At 45.1% G+C, this 11,314-nt stretch overlaps 1 protein-coding gene across 2 annotated transcripts; it reads left to right on the top strand.

Annotated features, from left to right (window-relative positions):
- Window positions 1–616: 616 nt before the first annotated feature.
- HNRNPU (heterogeneous nuclear ribonucleoprotein U) lies at window positions 617–10,944 on the top strand. Of its 2 annotated transcripts, none has more exons than XM_026509557.4 (14): window positions 617–1,546; window positions 2,423–2,534; window positions 2,619–2,692; window positions 4,768–4,907; window positions 5,486–5,585; window positions 6,012–6,124; window positions 6,450–6,713; window positions 7,016–7,135; window positions 7,561–7,689; window positions 7,779–7,947; window positions 8,210–8,464; window positions 8,796–8,980; window positions 9,343–9,414; window positions 9,831–10,944. In XM_026509557.4, the coding sequence occupies exons 1-14, from the start codon at window positions 856–858 to the stop codon at window positions 9,882–9,884; spliced, it is 2,478 nt and encodes an 825-aa protein (XP_026365342.1). In that variant the 5' UTR covers window positions 617–855; the 3' UTR covers window positions 9,885–10,944. The 2 variants fall into 2 exon arrangements, with proteins under 2 accessions (XP_026365342.1, XP_026365343.1); XM_026509558.4 differs by having other exon boundaries at window positions 618–1,489.
- The last annotated feature ends 370 nt before the right edge of the window (window positions 10,945–11,314 follow it).

Below are 11,314 nucleotides of genomic sequence, written 5' to 3'. Positions count from 1 at the left end.
CCTGCACCGGGGGCTGGGGAAGAGACAAAAGAGATGCTCTGCCCTCGCCCTTCCCGAACTTAAAATCCAGTGCGCAAGGCAGGACTTAGGAAAATTAAACCAAATATGAGGTGGAAGAACCCCCCCCCTCGCCCCGCGTACAGTCACTGCCAATTTGTGCTGCACGAATCAACACGGAAATAAGATTTCAAGGAGTTTTAAACAAATAGCTGGAGAGAGAGATAAGAAGGCGAATCTAAGATGGAAGAAAAGGTGGAGGGCTCGAGTGGAACACGCCAAGTCGAGGCCTGCACGCCTCCGGCTGAATCCGGCCTCCGGGCTGGAGAGGCAAAGCGCAAGCCAAGTGCTGCCGCCACAGAACTACGAAACCCAACAGAGGCTGCAGTGGATCGCTTTAACTGAAAGGCGGTTTCCTTCACCTCCATTTGCTTGGTCGCAATTGGAAGCGCACTGCGCGGCCTGCGCCGCGCTCTCGGCGGGTTCGGCGTGGGGGCGGGGAGGGAAGTACGGTAATGGGCGGGGCGGGGCGCGGGCGCGCTCCGGCTTTCCTCCTGCGCAGCGCTCCCGTCAGCGCAGGGGGCGGGGCGGCTATATTACGTGCGCGGCGCCGCCCCTGCGAGAGGACGTTGCGTGCTCGCTCGCGCCAGGCGAGTCTCCGCGTCTCCCTCGCGAACTCGGTGAAAGGAATTGGCGCCGTTCGACACCAGGCGGGTCCGCTCTGCAGCACGAACCCACCTCCAGCCGCAGCCGCAGCCGCCGCCCGGGCCGAGGAGCAGCCGCAGCAGCCGCCACCAGTGGCCGAGTGAGCGGAGCCGAGTTTGAGCCAGCGCCTAGCGGTGAATCGGGGCCCTCACCATGAGTTCCTCGCCTGTTAATGTAAAAAAGCTGAAGGTCTCGGAGCTGAAAGAGGAGCTCAAGAAGCGGCGCCTTTCCGACAAGGGCCTCAAGGCCGAGCTCATGGAGCGACTCCAGGCCGCGCTGGACGATGAGGAGGCCGGGGGCCGCCCCGCCATGGAGCCAGGGAACGGCAGCCTAGACCTGGGCGGGGATTCCGCCGGGCGCTCGGGAGCAGGCCTCGAGCAGGAGGCCGCGGCCGGCGGTGACGAGGAGGAGGAGGAGGAGGAAGAGGAGGAGGAAGGGATCGCCGCCCTGGATGGCGACCAGATGGAGCTAGGGGAGGAGAACGGGGCCGCGGGGGCGGCCGACGCGGGCCCGATGGAGGAGGAGGAGGCCGCCTCGGAAGACGAGAACGGCGACGATCAGGGCTTCCAGGAAGGGGAGGATGAGCTCGGCGACGAGGAGGAGGGCGCGGGCGACGAGAACGGGCACGGGGAGCAGCAGCCTCAACCGCCGGCGACGCCGCAGCAACAGCCCCCACAGCAGCGCGGGGCCGCCAAGGAGGCCGCGGGGAAGAGCAGCGGCCCCACCTCGCTGTTCGCGGTGACGGTGGCGCCGCCCGGGGCGAGGCAGGGCCAGCAGCAGGCGGGAGGTAAGAAGAAGGCGGAAGGCGGCGGAGGCGGCGGTCGCCCCGGGGCTCCGGCGGCGGGTGAGTGCTGCGTTGTACGTTGCGCGCGGCGGGAGGCCCGCGCGGGGTGGGGACCGTGCCCCAGGCCTGCCGGAGCCCCGCCGGGGGGAGGGAGCCCCGGGCGGGGGCCGCCGCGGGGGAGGCGCGGGGGGGGGGGAGGGGGCGCGGGGAATCCCGCCCGGCCTCGAGGCCTCGGCGGCCTCGGGCTCGGCGTGTGCGACGGTGGCGGCGGCGCCTCCATTATGTGGCTGGAGAGCCGGGGGAGGGGGGGAGCTGCAGCTGCCGCTGGAGGGGGAGGAGCCGCGGGCGGGAGCCCCGTCGGACCGCGGTGGCGCCGCCGCGCTGCGTGCGCGCGGTGCGGGCACATGTCTCGGGGGGAGGGGAGAGGCCCGAGGGCCCGGGGCGGGCGCGCTTTGGCGGCGCTGGGCCGCGGTATTGTGCAAGGAGCGCAGGGGCTCGGCGTGACGTCACTTCCGGCGGGAGGGGCCGGGCGGGGAGAGCGGGGCGGAAGATCTGTACAATGCGGCCGCGGGGAACGCGGGCCCGGGTGGGGGAGGGGCGGGGAGGGCGCGCGGGCCGGCCCGGCCCCTCCCCCCTTCTTGAACTCTCTTTGGGATACACGTGGGCTCGGGGCCTGGGCCGTGCTGGTCTCCAGGAGCTTTCTCGAACCTTCGAGCAGGCTGGCAAAATTAGGAATGTCTTTAGACTGCGTCACTAACTCCAGGCCGGTTCCAAGCTGATTGTTCTTTGAATTCGCGTTGGGTTCGTCGATTGAAAACGCTTAGAAAAAGAACGGGAGAGTCGGGCTTTTTGCGTCCACAAACAGGAGGGGGATTTTTTTTTTCCCCGGTTGTGTCGCGGCTTGGTCCCTTATGTTAGGGGTGTTGTGTGTTATAGGAGACGGCAAAACAGAGCAGAAAGGCGGAGATAAAAAGAGAGGGGTGAAAAGACCTCGAGAAGATCATGGCCGTGGATATTTTGAGTACATTGAAGAGAACAAGTACAGCAGGTAGAGGAGGCCGATCTAGTTTTACCCGTCCCCGTTCTTTCTTGGGTAGGAGAAGCTGAATCAGGAGACAATTCTGTCTTTCAGAGCCAAATCTCCTCAGCCACCTGTTGAAGAAGAAGATGAGCACTTCGATGACACAGTGGTTTGTCTTGATACTTGTAAGTGAAGCTGTTTCTTCCCTTTCCTCCCCCAGTTACTCAATGTGTCGGTTTTGGTTCCAGAGTATTAGCGGACTTAACGCAGTGTGCTGAACTTAAATGCAGAAAACTTAGTGTAAACCGTTTCTCTTAAAAGCAGGGAGATGATGATGGGTTGTATTCAGACACTGGTAGCTTAATATTTAGTAGTACAGCATCAGTTGTGTCGTATTGATAATTTTAGAGACTCCAGCAATTTGGTGGTATTTTCTTATATGACTAGAAAAATTTCATTTGTAGGAATGTAAAATTAATGCCAATTTTGGCTTTAGTTAGCTAATGGAAACTTGTAAGACTACCTGTAACTTGTCCTTATAAGGCTCCTACAATAAAGTAATTTCATTTTTTTGGTAGAATTATATTAAGCGAGCTATTTGGGCTAATTAAATATGTATTAATGACTTTTCCCATTAGCACACAAGTATATTCCCTATTCTAAAATATTGTAATATTACTCTTTCAATAACTGCTCTTTTGTTCTCAATTCCAGTTCAGTAGCTGCTGCTTTAACATAAGTTGATTTCTTCCAAAGACCTGGGGCAGCAGCAGTGGGCTATCACTGGGCTACTAGCTTTCTTCAGCAGCGAATGGTATCAATGGCAGCGCTGTAAACACTGCTACTTTACCCAGTTGGGTTGCAATTGAGTATGAGGAAGTATTGCAAACCTCTAAATGGGCCTTGGCTGTCAGATGTGTGATTTTGTATAAAAACATTTTGTTGGTTTAGTATTTGATCAGAATGCACAATTCTTTCACTTTGATAAATAGAACAAAGTGTAGAAATAATTTGAAAAGTAGGTGGTAAGGTGTGAACCTGCCCCATAGATCTAGGGACTTAAAGTTCAGATTCCTATGTTTTCCAATACAAATTACCTTTAATCAGATTTGTGAGAATGTAAATGTTAACTCTTATTAATTTCTTATTAAATATCCTTTACAGGTAGTTGAGCTAAGGGAGTCTTTCAAAAGAAAAAAAACGCACATGGAAAAGTAGTTGATTTGAGAGTTTTATTTTAAATAGTTTGGTTGCTTAAATACAAACCTAAGTTGGAATTGGCAAGATAGTGAAGCAATGATTCTAGAAGTTAACGCTACTATCAAACTAGATGGGCTTTTAGCTGATTACCTTGGAACGTCAGCTCATTTATGACTATCTATATTGGGTTCAAACACAATTTGTTGAATCGAAAATTCTACCAGTGATCAGGAATTTTGAGAGCAAAGCTCATTTAAGAATTCCAAACTGTAGATCTAATTTCCTTTCATCAATAAAAAGAAAACAACTTTTTAACATGAGGTGAGAACTCCAAGAAGGTGCGTGCTGATGAGCCGCTGACCTGAAGGCAGCCAGGTTAAAGACCTTTCTCCCGGATTTAGGTAATCCGGGGAGTGGATAATCCCCCGTTGTTACTGACCAACCAGCAAGCCTGGCTTCGAAAAGGGACCTAAAATGCTGTAATATTAACAGTGTTAGACAACCAGGTTTGCACTTTGCTAGGTTGAGGCTGCCTTCCTCACAAGTTTGAGAAAGAATTTAGGATCTAGAGCCCCTGGTGTTTTAAAACTACAAAGTGCAGGATCAACAGCTCATACCTCCTGTATTTCAAAGTATGTGGCCATGGCCTCCCTTCAGTTTGTTGTGGCACTGGTAAATTCTACCTGGTTCTGGCATGCTTCACTTTGATTTCCTGCTATCCTCTACTGCTTGCCTCTAAATCAAGGTAAAGAGCAGAGCAGGTATGTATCCCATGTCACATTGTCTTGATTATTTTATATACTTAAAATACACGTTAAACCTTGGTGTTTTTGGTTTTGTAGGCAGTTTACGCTTTAGTTTATAATTTGGTGAGAGTGACTTGGTGGGAGTGGGGCTTAAAGTGAAGATCAGAGCAGAAAGCAGCATGATCTGTAGAAGCAATGTGTGCCGTGCAGCTTTAGGAGATAAGCAAGAACGTAATAACCAGGTTTTGTCTACGTAGCAGATGTATTTACATTGGATGTCAAAAGAAATAATATGGTATTTGATATAATTCCAGATAATTGTGATCTACATTTTAAAATATCAAGAGACCGCCTCAGTGCTTCTTCCCTCACTATGGAGAGTTTTGCTTTTCTTTGGGCTGGAGGAAGGGCATCTTACGGTGTGTCAAAAGGCAAAGTCTGTTTTGAGATGAAGGTAAATGCAGTTTTGTGATTTTTTTTTTTTTTTTTTTTTAAGAACATTTGTGAGTTTCCATTTGCCTGACAACTTCGGTGTCAGTGGAATTTACCTTTGAAGTTTCTGTGGCTCAGAAGAGGGGCTTGGAAAACCTGTAACAGCTAACTGTATTTGTTACATCAGAAATTTGTGCTGTAGAGTCAGCCTGTTTGTCTTTAGGGTGCTCCTTCTTTATCAGGCATTTGAAAGGCCCACGAAGGGTTTAAAAATAATTTGGTTAGGCTTCAACTGTTGTTCCAGAGCAAAACATGTTGAATGTATATTTTAATTGGTTTTAAGTCAAGAATGTGTAATTTTTATACATTAACTGTTCTTTTAAATGTGAGTCAACCAAGGACTTGACTTGAACCTTTTCAATTTCAAGTTCCAAGCTCTTCTGTCGATTATTAAAGTTTTCGTAAATGTAGGGGAGAGATGGTAAGGGTAGAAGGGGTGTCTTTATATTAGTAGCCAGAGAATTAGCCCACTGCCCAGATGAAATAAACTAGGGTTCAAGGGTTTATCTTCCTCGTAATCATTTATGATTTGATTTTCAGGTTACAGAGAAGATCCCAGTAAGGCATTTATATACAAAAGATATTGACATACATGAAGTTCGGATTGGCTGGTCACTAACCACAAGTGGAATGTTGCTTGGTAACGTTTCCATTTGAGTAGTATGTGCTCATGCGTGTTTGGGATCTGGTGTCAGTAGTTAGACTCCAAGGCATTCTAAACCTTCTGCCTGTTTTTAATCCATTTTATTAGTATTGTAGGCATGAACGATACTACTACCAGTGTAGTAGGTATCAGCTGACTTTCAGTTTTTCTTTTTTTTCCTTTACAATTACTTGTTCTATGGCCAGTGGGTTAAAAAATCACTATCCCATGGTATGCAGTTTTTCAGATAGTTACATAACTCATTTAGCTCATTAATTTTCTACATCTAGATAAAGTGTAAGGGGAAGAATGTTAGGTTATATACTCATTTCTGTTGATTCATTCCATCTTGAATGTTAAAATATGGTGGGTCATTGGACTGTTTTGAACCATCGATTTCATGAAAGTTAATTATTTTCTTAGGTGAAGAAGAATTTTCTTATGGGTATTCCCTTAAAGGAATAAAAACATGCAACTGTGAGACTGAAGATTATGGAGAGAAATTTGATGAAAATGATGTGATTACATGTTTTGCTGTAAGTCGGCTAAGTTTCTATGTATAAGCAAGAAATTATTAGCTAGGAGTTTTTTTAAAGGTATATCAACATTAGCCTTCAACTAACCATTTTGACTGAAAACTACTTAACATGAAGTTGACCTGAAAATCTAGTGTGTTTGCTAAGGCAGCATTGTTTCTGCTTCTAGATACATGTGTTTCATTCTTACTGTTATAAAGCTCCTAACATTTAACTTAAATATGTTTTCCATAGTATAAGCTTCATTCCTCATTTAAATTTTGAAAAATTTTTTAAGAAAATTTAACAGCAGGTTAAAACCATTAATTTTTTTCTGATTTAACAGAACTTTGAAAGTGATGAAGTAGAACTCTCCTATGCAAAGAATGGGCAGGATCTTGGCATTGCCTTCAAAATCAGTAAGGAAATTCTTGCTGGAAGGCCACTCTTTCCGCATGTTCTCTGCCACAACTGTGCAGTTGAATTTAATTTTGGTCAGAAGGAAAAGCCATATTTTCCAATACCGGAAGATTATACTTTTATCCAGAATGTCCCCTTAGAGGATCGAGTTAGAGGACCAAAGGGGCCTGAAGAGAAGAAAGATTGTGAGGTACATGGATTTTTTTTTTTTTTCTTAAGCATTTGAAGATTACTTCTGTTTGGCAGAAATGACATTTGGATGATATGGACGATTGTTTGATTCTGCTGTGCCTGTCGCTGTCGGCCAGTGATTTTTCTCTTAGTAGCTGTGTGCTTTTCTGTAGAGTGTTGAGTTTCCAAAAGTTCCCTTTGCTTTTAGGGCAATGAAATTTATATATATCTAAACTGGGTTCTCATGCATTTAAAAAACATGTGTAAGGAATTCTTAGATGGCTTTAGTGATAAGTGAAATACCATTTCTTTCTGTTGTAGGTTGTTATGATGATTGGCTTGCCAGGAGCTGGGAAAACCACCTGGGTTACTAAACATGCAGCAGAAAATCCTGGTAAATACAACATTCTTGGGACAAACACCATAATGGATAAAATGATGGTAAGTAAAATTTTTGGGTGTCATCTCAGCATTTAAGAAAGACCAGAAGGTATTCTAATCTTTTTGCCTGTTGTCTTTATGCGTTTTGTTGGTGTTTTAGAGATAGGAGTTTGTCAAAGTTACATTGGTTACTTAGAGTAGAACGTAGGGTAAACTACCTTCTTGTGTAAGGTAAAGTGCCTTCCAGTGGCTAGGTTTTACTGTTTTTTTCTATAAAATTTTTTGAGCTATCAACATTCAGTAGCTAAAAAAGAGGTGAACAGCAGAGGATCTTGTTACGTGGTGAAGTGACCCTTTTCATAATGGTAATGAGGAAAGGCAGTATTTAAGTTAGGAAATGTGTGGTTTCCACATAGATCTAAGCTGATGCTAAAAGAATAAGCTTCATTCACAAGGTCAAAGGAACTTTTTAACTTGTGAAACAGGTGGCGGGGTTTAAGAAGCAGATGGCTGATACTGGAAAACTGAACACGCTGTTGCAGAGAGCTCCCCAGTGTCTTGGAAAGTTTATTGAGATTGCTGCCCGTAAGAAGCGAAATTTCATTCTGGATCAGGTAATCTGTAGCTTTGATGTTGAAAAAAGGAATGGATTGTTGTGTTTGGTGTGGAGCTAATATTTGGGTTTATACCCTTTGTTTTCAAGACAAACGTGTCTGCTGCTGCCCAGAGGAGAAAAATGTGCCTGTTTGCAGGCTTTCAACGAAAAGCTGTTGTAGTTTGCCCGAAAGATGAAGACTACAAGCAGAGAACACAAAAGAAAGCAGAGGTCGAGGGAAAAGACCTACCAGAACATGCAGTCCTCAAAATGAAAGGCATGGAATTTAATTCTGTGTTCACATCTTTTGTGATTTATGTCTGTAAACTTGAGTGAATGTCGTCTGCCAGCAATGCTTTTCGACGAGTCATGTTCACTCCGTGTCAGTGGATGTGTTTGGTTTGTTTCTAGGAAAATAAGTGAGTAAACCAGGAGTAGACGGCATAGTGTGGTTTCAGAAGACGAAAGGCCCTCGAGTTTAGGCTTTGGGGTTGTGGGTGTCACGGGGTTTTAAGCTAACCTGACGTCCTTCCTTGTAGGGAACTTCACGCTGCCCGAGGTAGCGGAGTGCTTCGATGAGATAACCTATGTGGAACTGCAGAAGGAGGAAGCCCAGAAGCTTTTGGAACAATATAAGGAAGAAAGCAAAAAGGCTCTTCCGCCGGAAAAGAAACAGAACACTGGCTCAAAGAAGAGCAATAAAAACAAGAGTGGCAAGAACCAGTTCAACAGAGGTGGTGGCCACAGAGGCCGCGGCGGCTTCAACATGCGCGGTGGCAACTTCCGAGGGGGAGGCAAGTCCTGGGCGCGTGGGGCTCGTTCGCTTCAGGGCTGAGACAGGTGCTGAGAATCTTGTGGTTGGGGGTCCTTGTGGGGTTTAGCAGAGTTTGGCCTAGGACATTCGACTCTTGGCTTGATCCTGCTGCTCTAGTAACTGGTTTAAAATCTAGTGACTCGATAAATACGTGTAGGTGATGTGAGTGGTTAAATGAAACACTGTGCTTGTCTTCAAAAGTGACTTCCCCCTCCCGCGATCAAGGACTGGTCCGGAGGAACCTGTCGTTAGTCCTCTGTGTAAAGGAGGTGCGACAGCACACTGTTAAACTAACCATCTCTTGTTCATAGCTCCCGGGAACCGTGGCGGCTACAACAGGAGGGGCAATATGCCGCAGAGAGGTGGCGGCGGCGGCGGCAGTGGCGGCATTGGCTATCCGTACCCTCGCGGCCCTGTGTTTCCCAGCCGAGGCGGTTACTCAAACAGAGGGAACTACAACAGAGGTGGAATGCCCAACAGAGGGAACTACAACCAGGTAAAACGATTTAAGTCCCTCCAGGCACGATGCTTGGAGGATTTAGTCTGGAAGGTTGTAGGTGTGTGTAACAAGCCTCAGTAAGAATCGTAAGCAGCTCGTTGTGTGTGTCTGTATGCAGTGACATAAAGACTAGTGATGGTAAAATGAGGCCCACTGAATTTTGATTTTTCAGGTGAACTAGCATGGAGTCAGGTGATGCCTTAGATGAATAAGTTAGATACCTGAGAACAAACCAGCAGATTGTTCCCAGAGCTTCATAACTGCTAGCAATCGATGATGCATTTCTGTGCCGCTGCTTCCCCCGTGTACAAACCGACAAACTGTGCTCTGAGTTCTTAAAGATGTCTTTTTCTCCCCAGAACTTCAGAGGACGAGGAAACAATCGTGGCTACAAAAATCAATCTCAGGGCTACAACCAGTGGCAGCAGGGTGTAAGTAATTTCTTATGTGCTATGGACATTAATTGTACTTTAAGTTCATAAAAATCAGTCTTGAAAAACTTGTCCAGGGTTTGGAGTGTTTATAAGTGTTACAGGGCAAGGTGTGAATTTAGGTGGAGTTTGTTGTAATTTAACGTTATAATAAAATATTCTTTAATACAAACGGTTCTTTTATTGCTAGCTTTAATTGTATAAACTAACCAAGTCATGATGTGTTTCCTTTTGTAATGTGTTTATTGATAATAATGGGATATTAATACTAACTAAATCTGGTTTGGTAGAAATCAGAGGTATGACAGGTATATATTTGTTTCCAGCAATTACTCTGAATTAGATTGTCATTTCCTAAAAGCAGTTTGAGTGGCTTATTGATGTTTTTTCTTTAAAAAAAAAATTTTCTCTTACAGCAATTCTGGGGTCAGAAGCCATGGAGTCAGCATTATCACCAAGGATATTATTGAATACCCAAATAAAACGAACTGATACATATTTCTCCAAAACCTTCACAAGAAGTCGACTGTTTTCTTTAGTAGGCTAACTTTTTAAACATTCCACAAGAGGAAGTGCCTGCGGGTTCCTTTTTTAGAAGCTTTGTGGGTTGATTTTTTTTCTTTTCTTTTTTGTACATTTTTAATTGCAGTTTTAAAGTGAATCGTAAGAGAACCTCAGCATTGTGCACGATAAGAGAATGTGTCAGTATTTCAGGGTTCTACATTTTATCTGTAAAATGTGACTTTTTTTTTTATCACAACAAAAGTAAAATGTTGCTTTGTACCTGGTGTCTTTTATTAAGAATTTACTCCCCCCATTTCTCACAGAGATAACAGTCGGGAGTCATTGTCACAATATAATAGAAATGTTAGCAACCAGATTCATGTAAGGACTAAGTGGTCCTCATGAATTGCATAAGACTCTGTACCGCTCATAGTACACTCCATCCTCTCTGTAGTTCTCTGAGTAGTGGCGGGGGAAGCTTCAATAGTAGTTGCCGACAATAACGGGGAAGGCTTTTTCTTTTTTTAAATAACAATGGAATTGGCGTAATTGGGAATGAAGATAACACTTGGAACCGAGATGGAGAAGATGGAGTGTATGTAGAAGGGCTGTTAAACATGTAAAACTTGGTTGCTTTATTTGTGGAGGCTCAAACTTGTGAAGGTTCAATACCATACTTTTTCCATTTGTTCTGCATTTTGATTCTGAAAAGAAAGCTGGCTTTGCCCATTTCTTATTAAAAAAACTTGTTGTAAATCCAGTTGTCTAATGGGATCTATATGAAGTTAGCTATGTCTGTATGCCCTTCTCCCACAAAATACTGTATAACTAGTGTGCTTGTAGTAGTTTACTCCACCATCTTTGTAAGCTAATGACATTGTGAGTCACCCATTTATATCTTAATTTTTAATCATGTCAGTTCTTGAATGGGTATCTCCTTAGCCTGCTGATTTCTTTTTCTTTCTAAAGAAAGTGGGTGGAGAAATTAATTTAGACGTTTGTTTGCAATAAAAAGAATTCATTTTACTCTTGTTTTGGGATTCTCGCCATCAAGGTTCAAAATCCCTTTATAAAACTCCCAAGAGGAGAAAATTTAAGTGTGTGCTTTCTGGACAGCTTATTCTTTACTCTGTACTTTGGAACATTTAGGTTTTAAAAACTTAAATGTATACTGACAATTGACTTTGAATTATGAAGCAAAGTTGAATTCTTCCTTCCCCTCCCCCCCCAGATGACTTAACATTTTAATGAGGGGAAATGGTGTACTGGCTGGGAGAAGTTAACACTCCGTTTACCATCTTTACAAAATGCTAATGGCTGTCCTCAACCGAATATCTTATACGCACCTATCTAATACATGAAACTCTGGGAACGATGCTTTTAGAAGCCATCACGT

The sequence above is a fragment of the Ursus arctos genome, unplaced genomic scaffold (genome assembly GCF_023065955.2).
Source record: "Ursus arctos isolate Adak ecotype North America unplaced genomic scaffold, UrsArc2.0 scaffold_2, whole genome shotgun sequence".
Classification (NCBI taxonomy): Eukaryota; Metazoa; Chordata; class Mammalia; order Carnivora; family Ursidae; genus Ursus; species Ursus arctos.
This window is presented reverse-complemented; position numbering and strand designations above follow the sequence as displayed.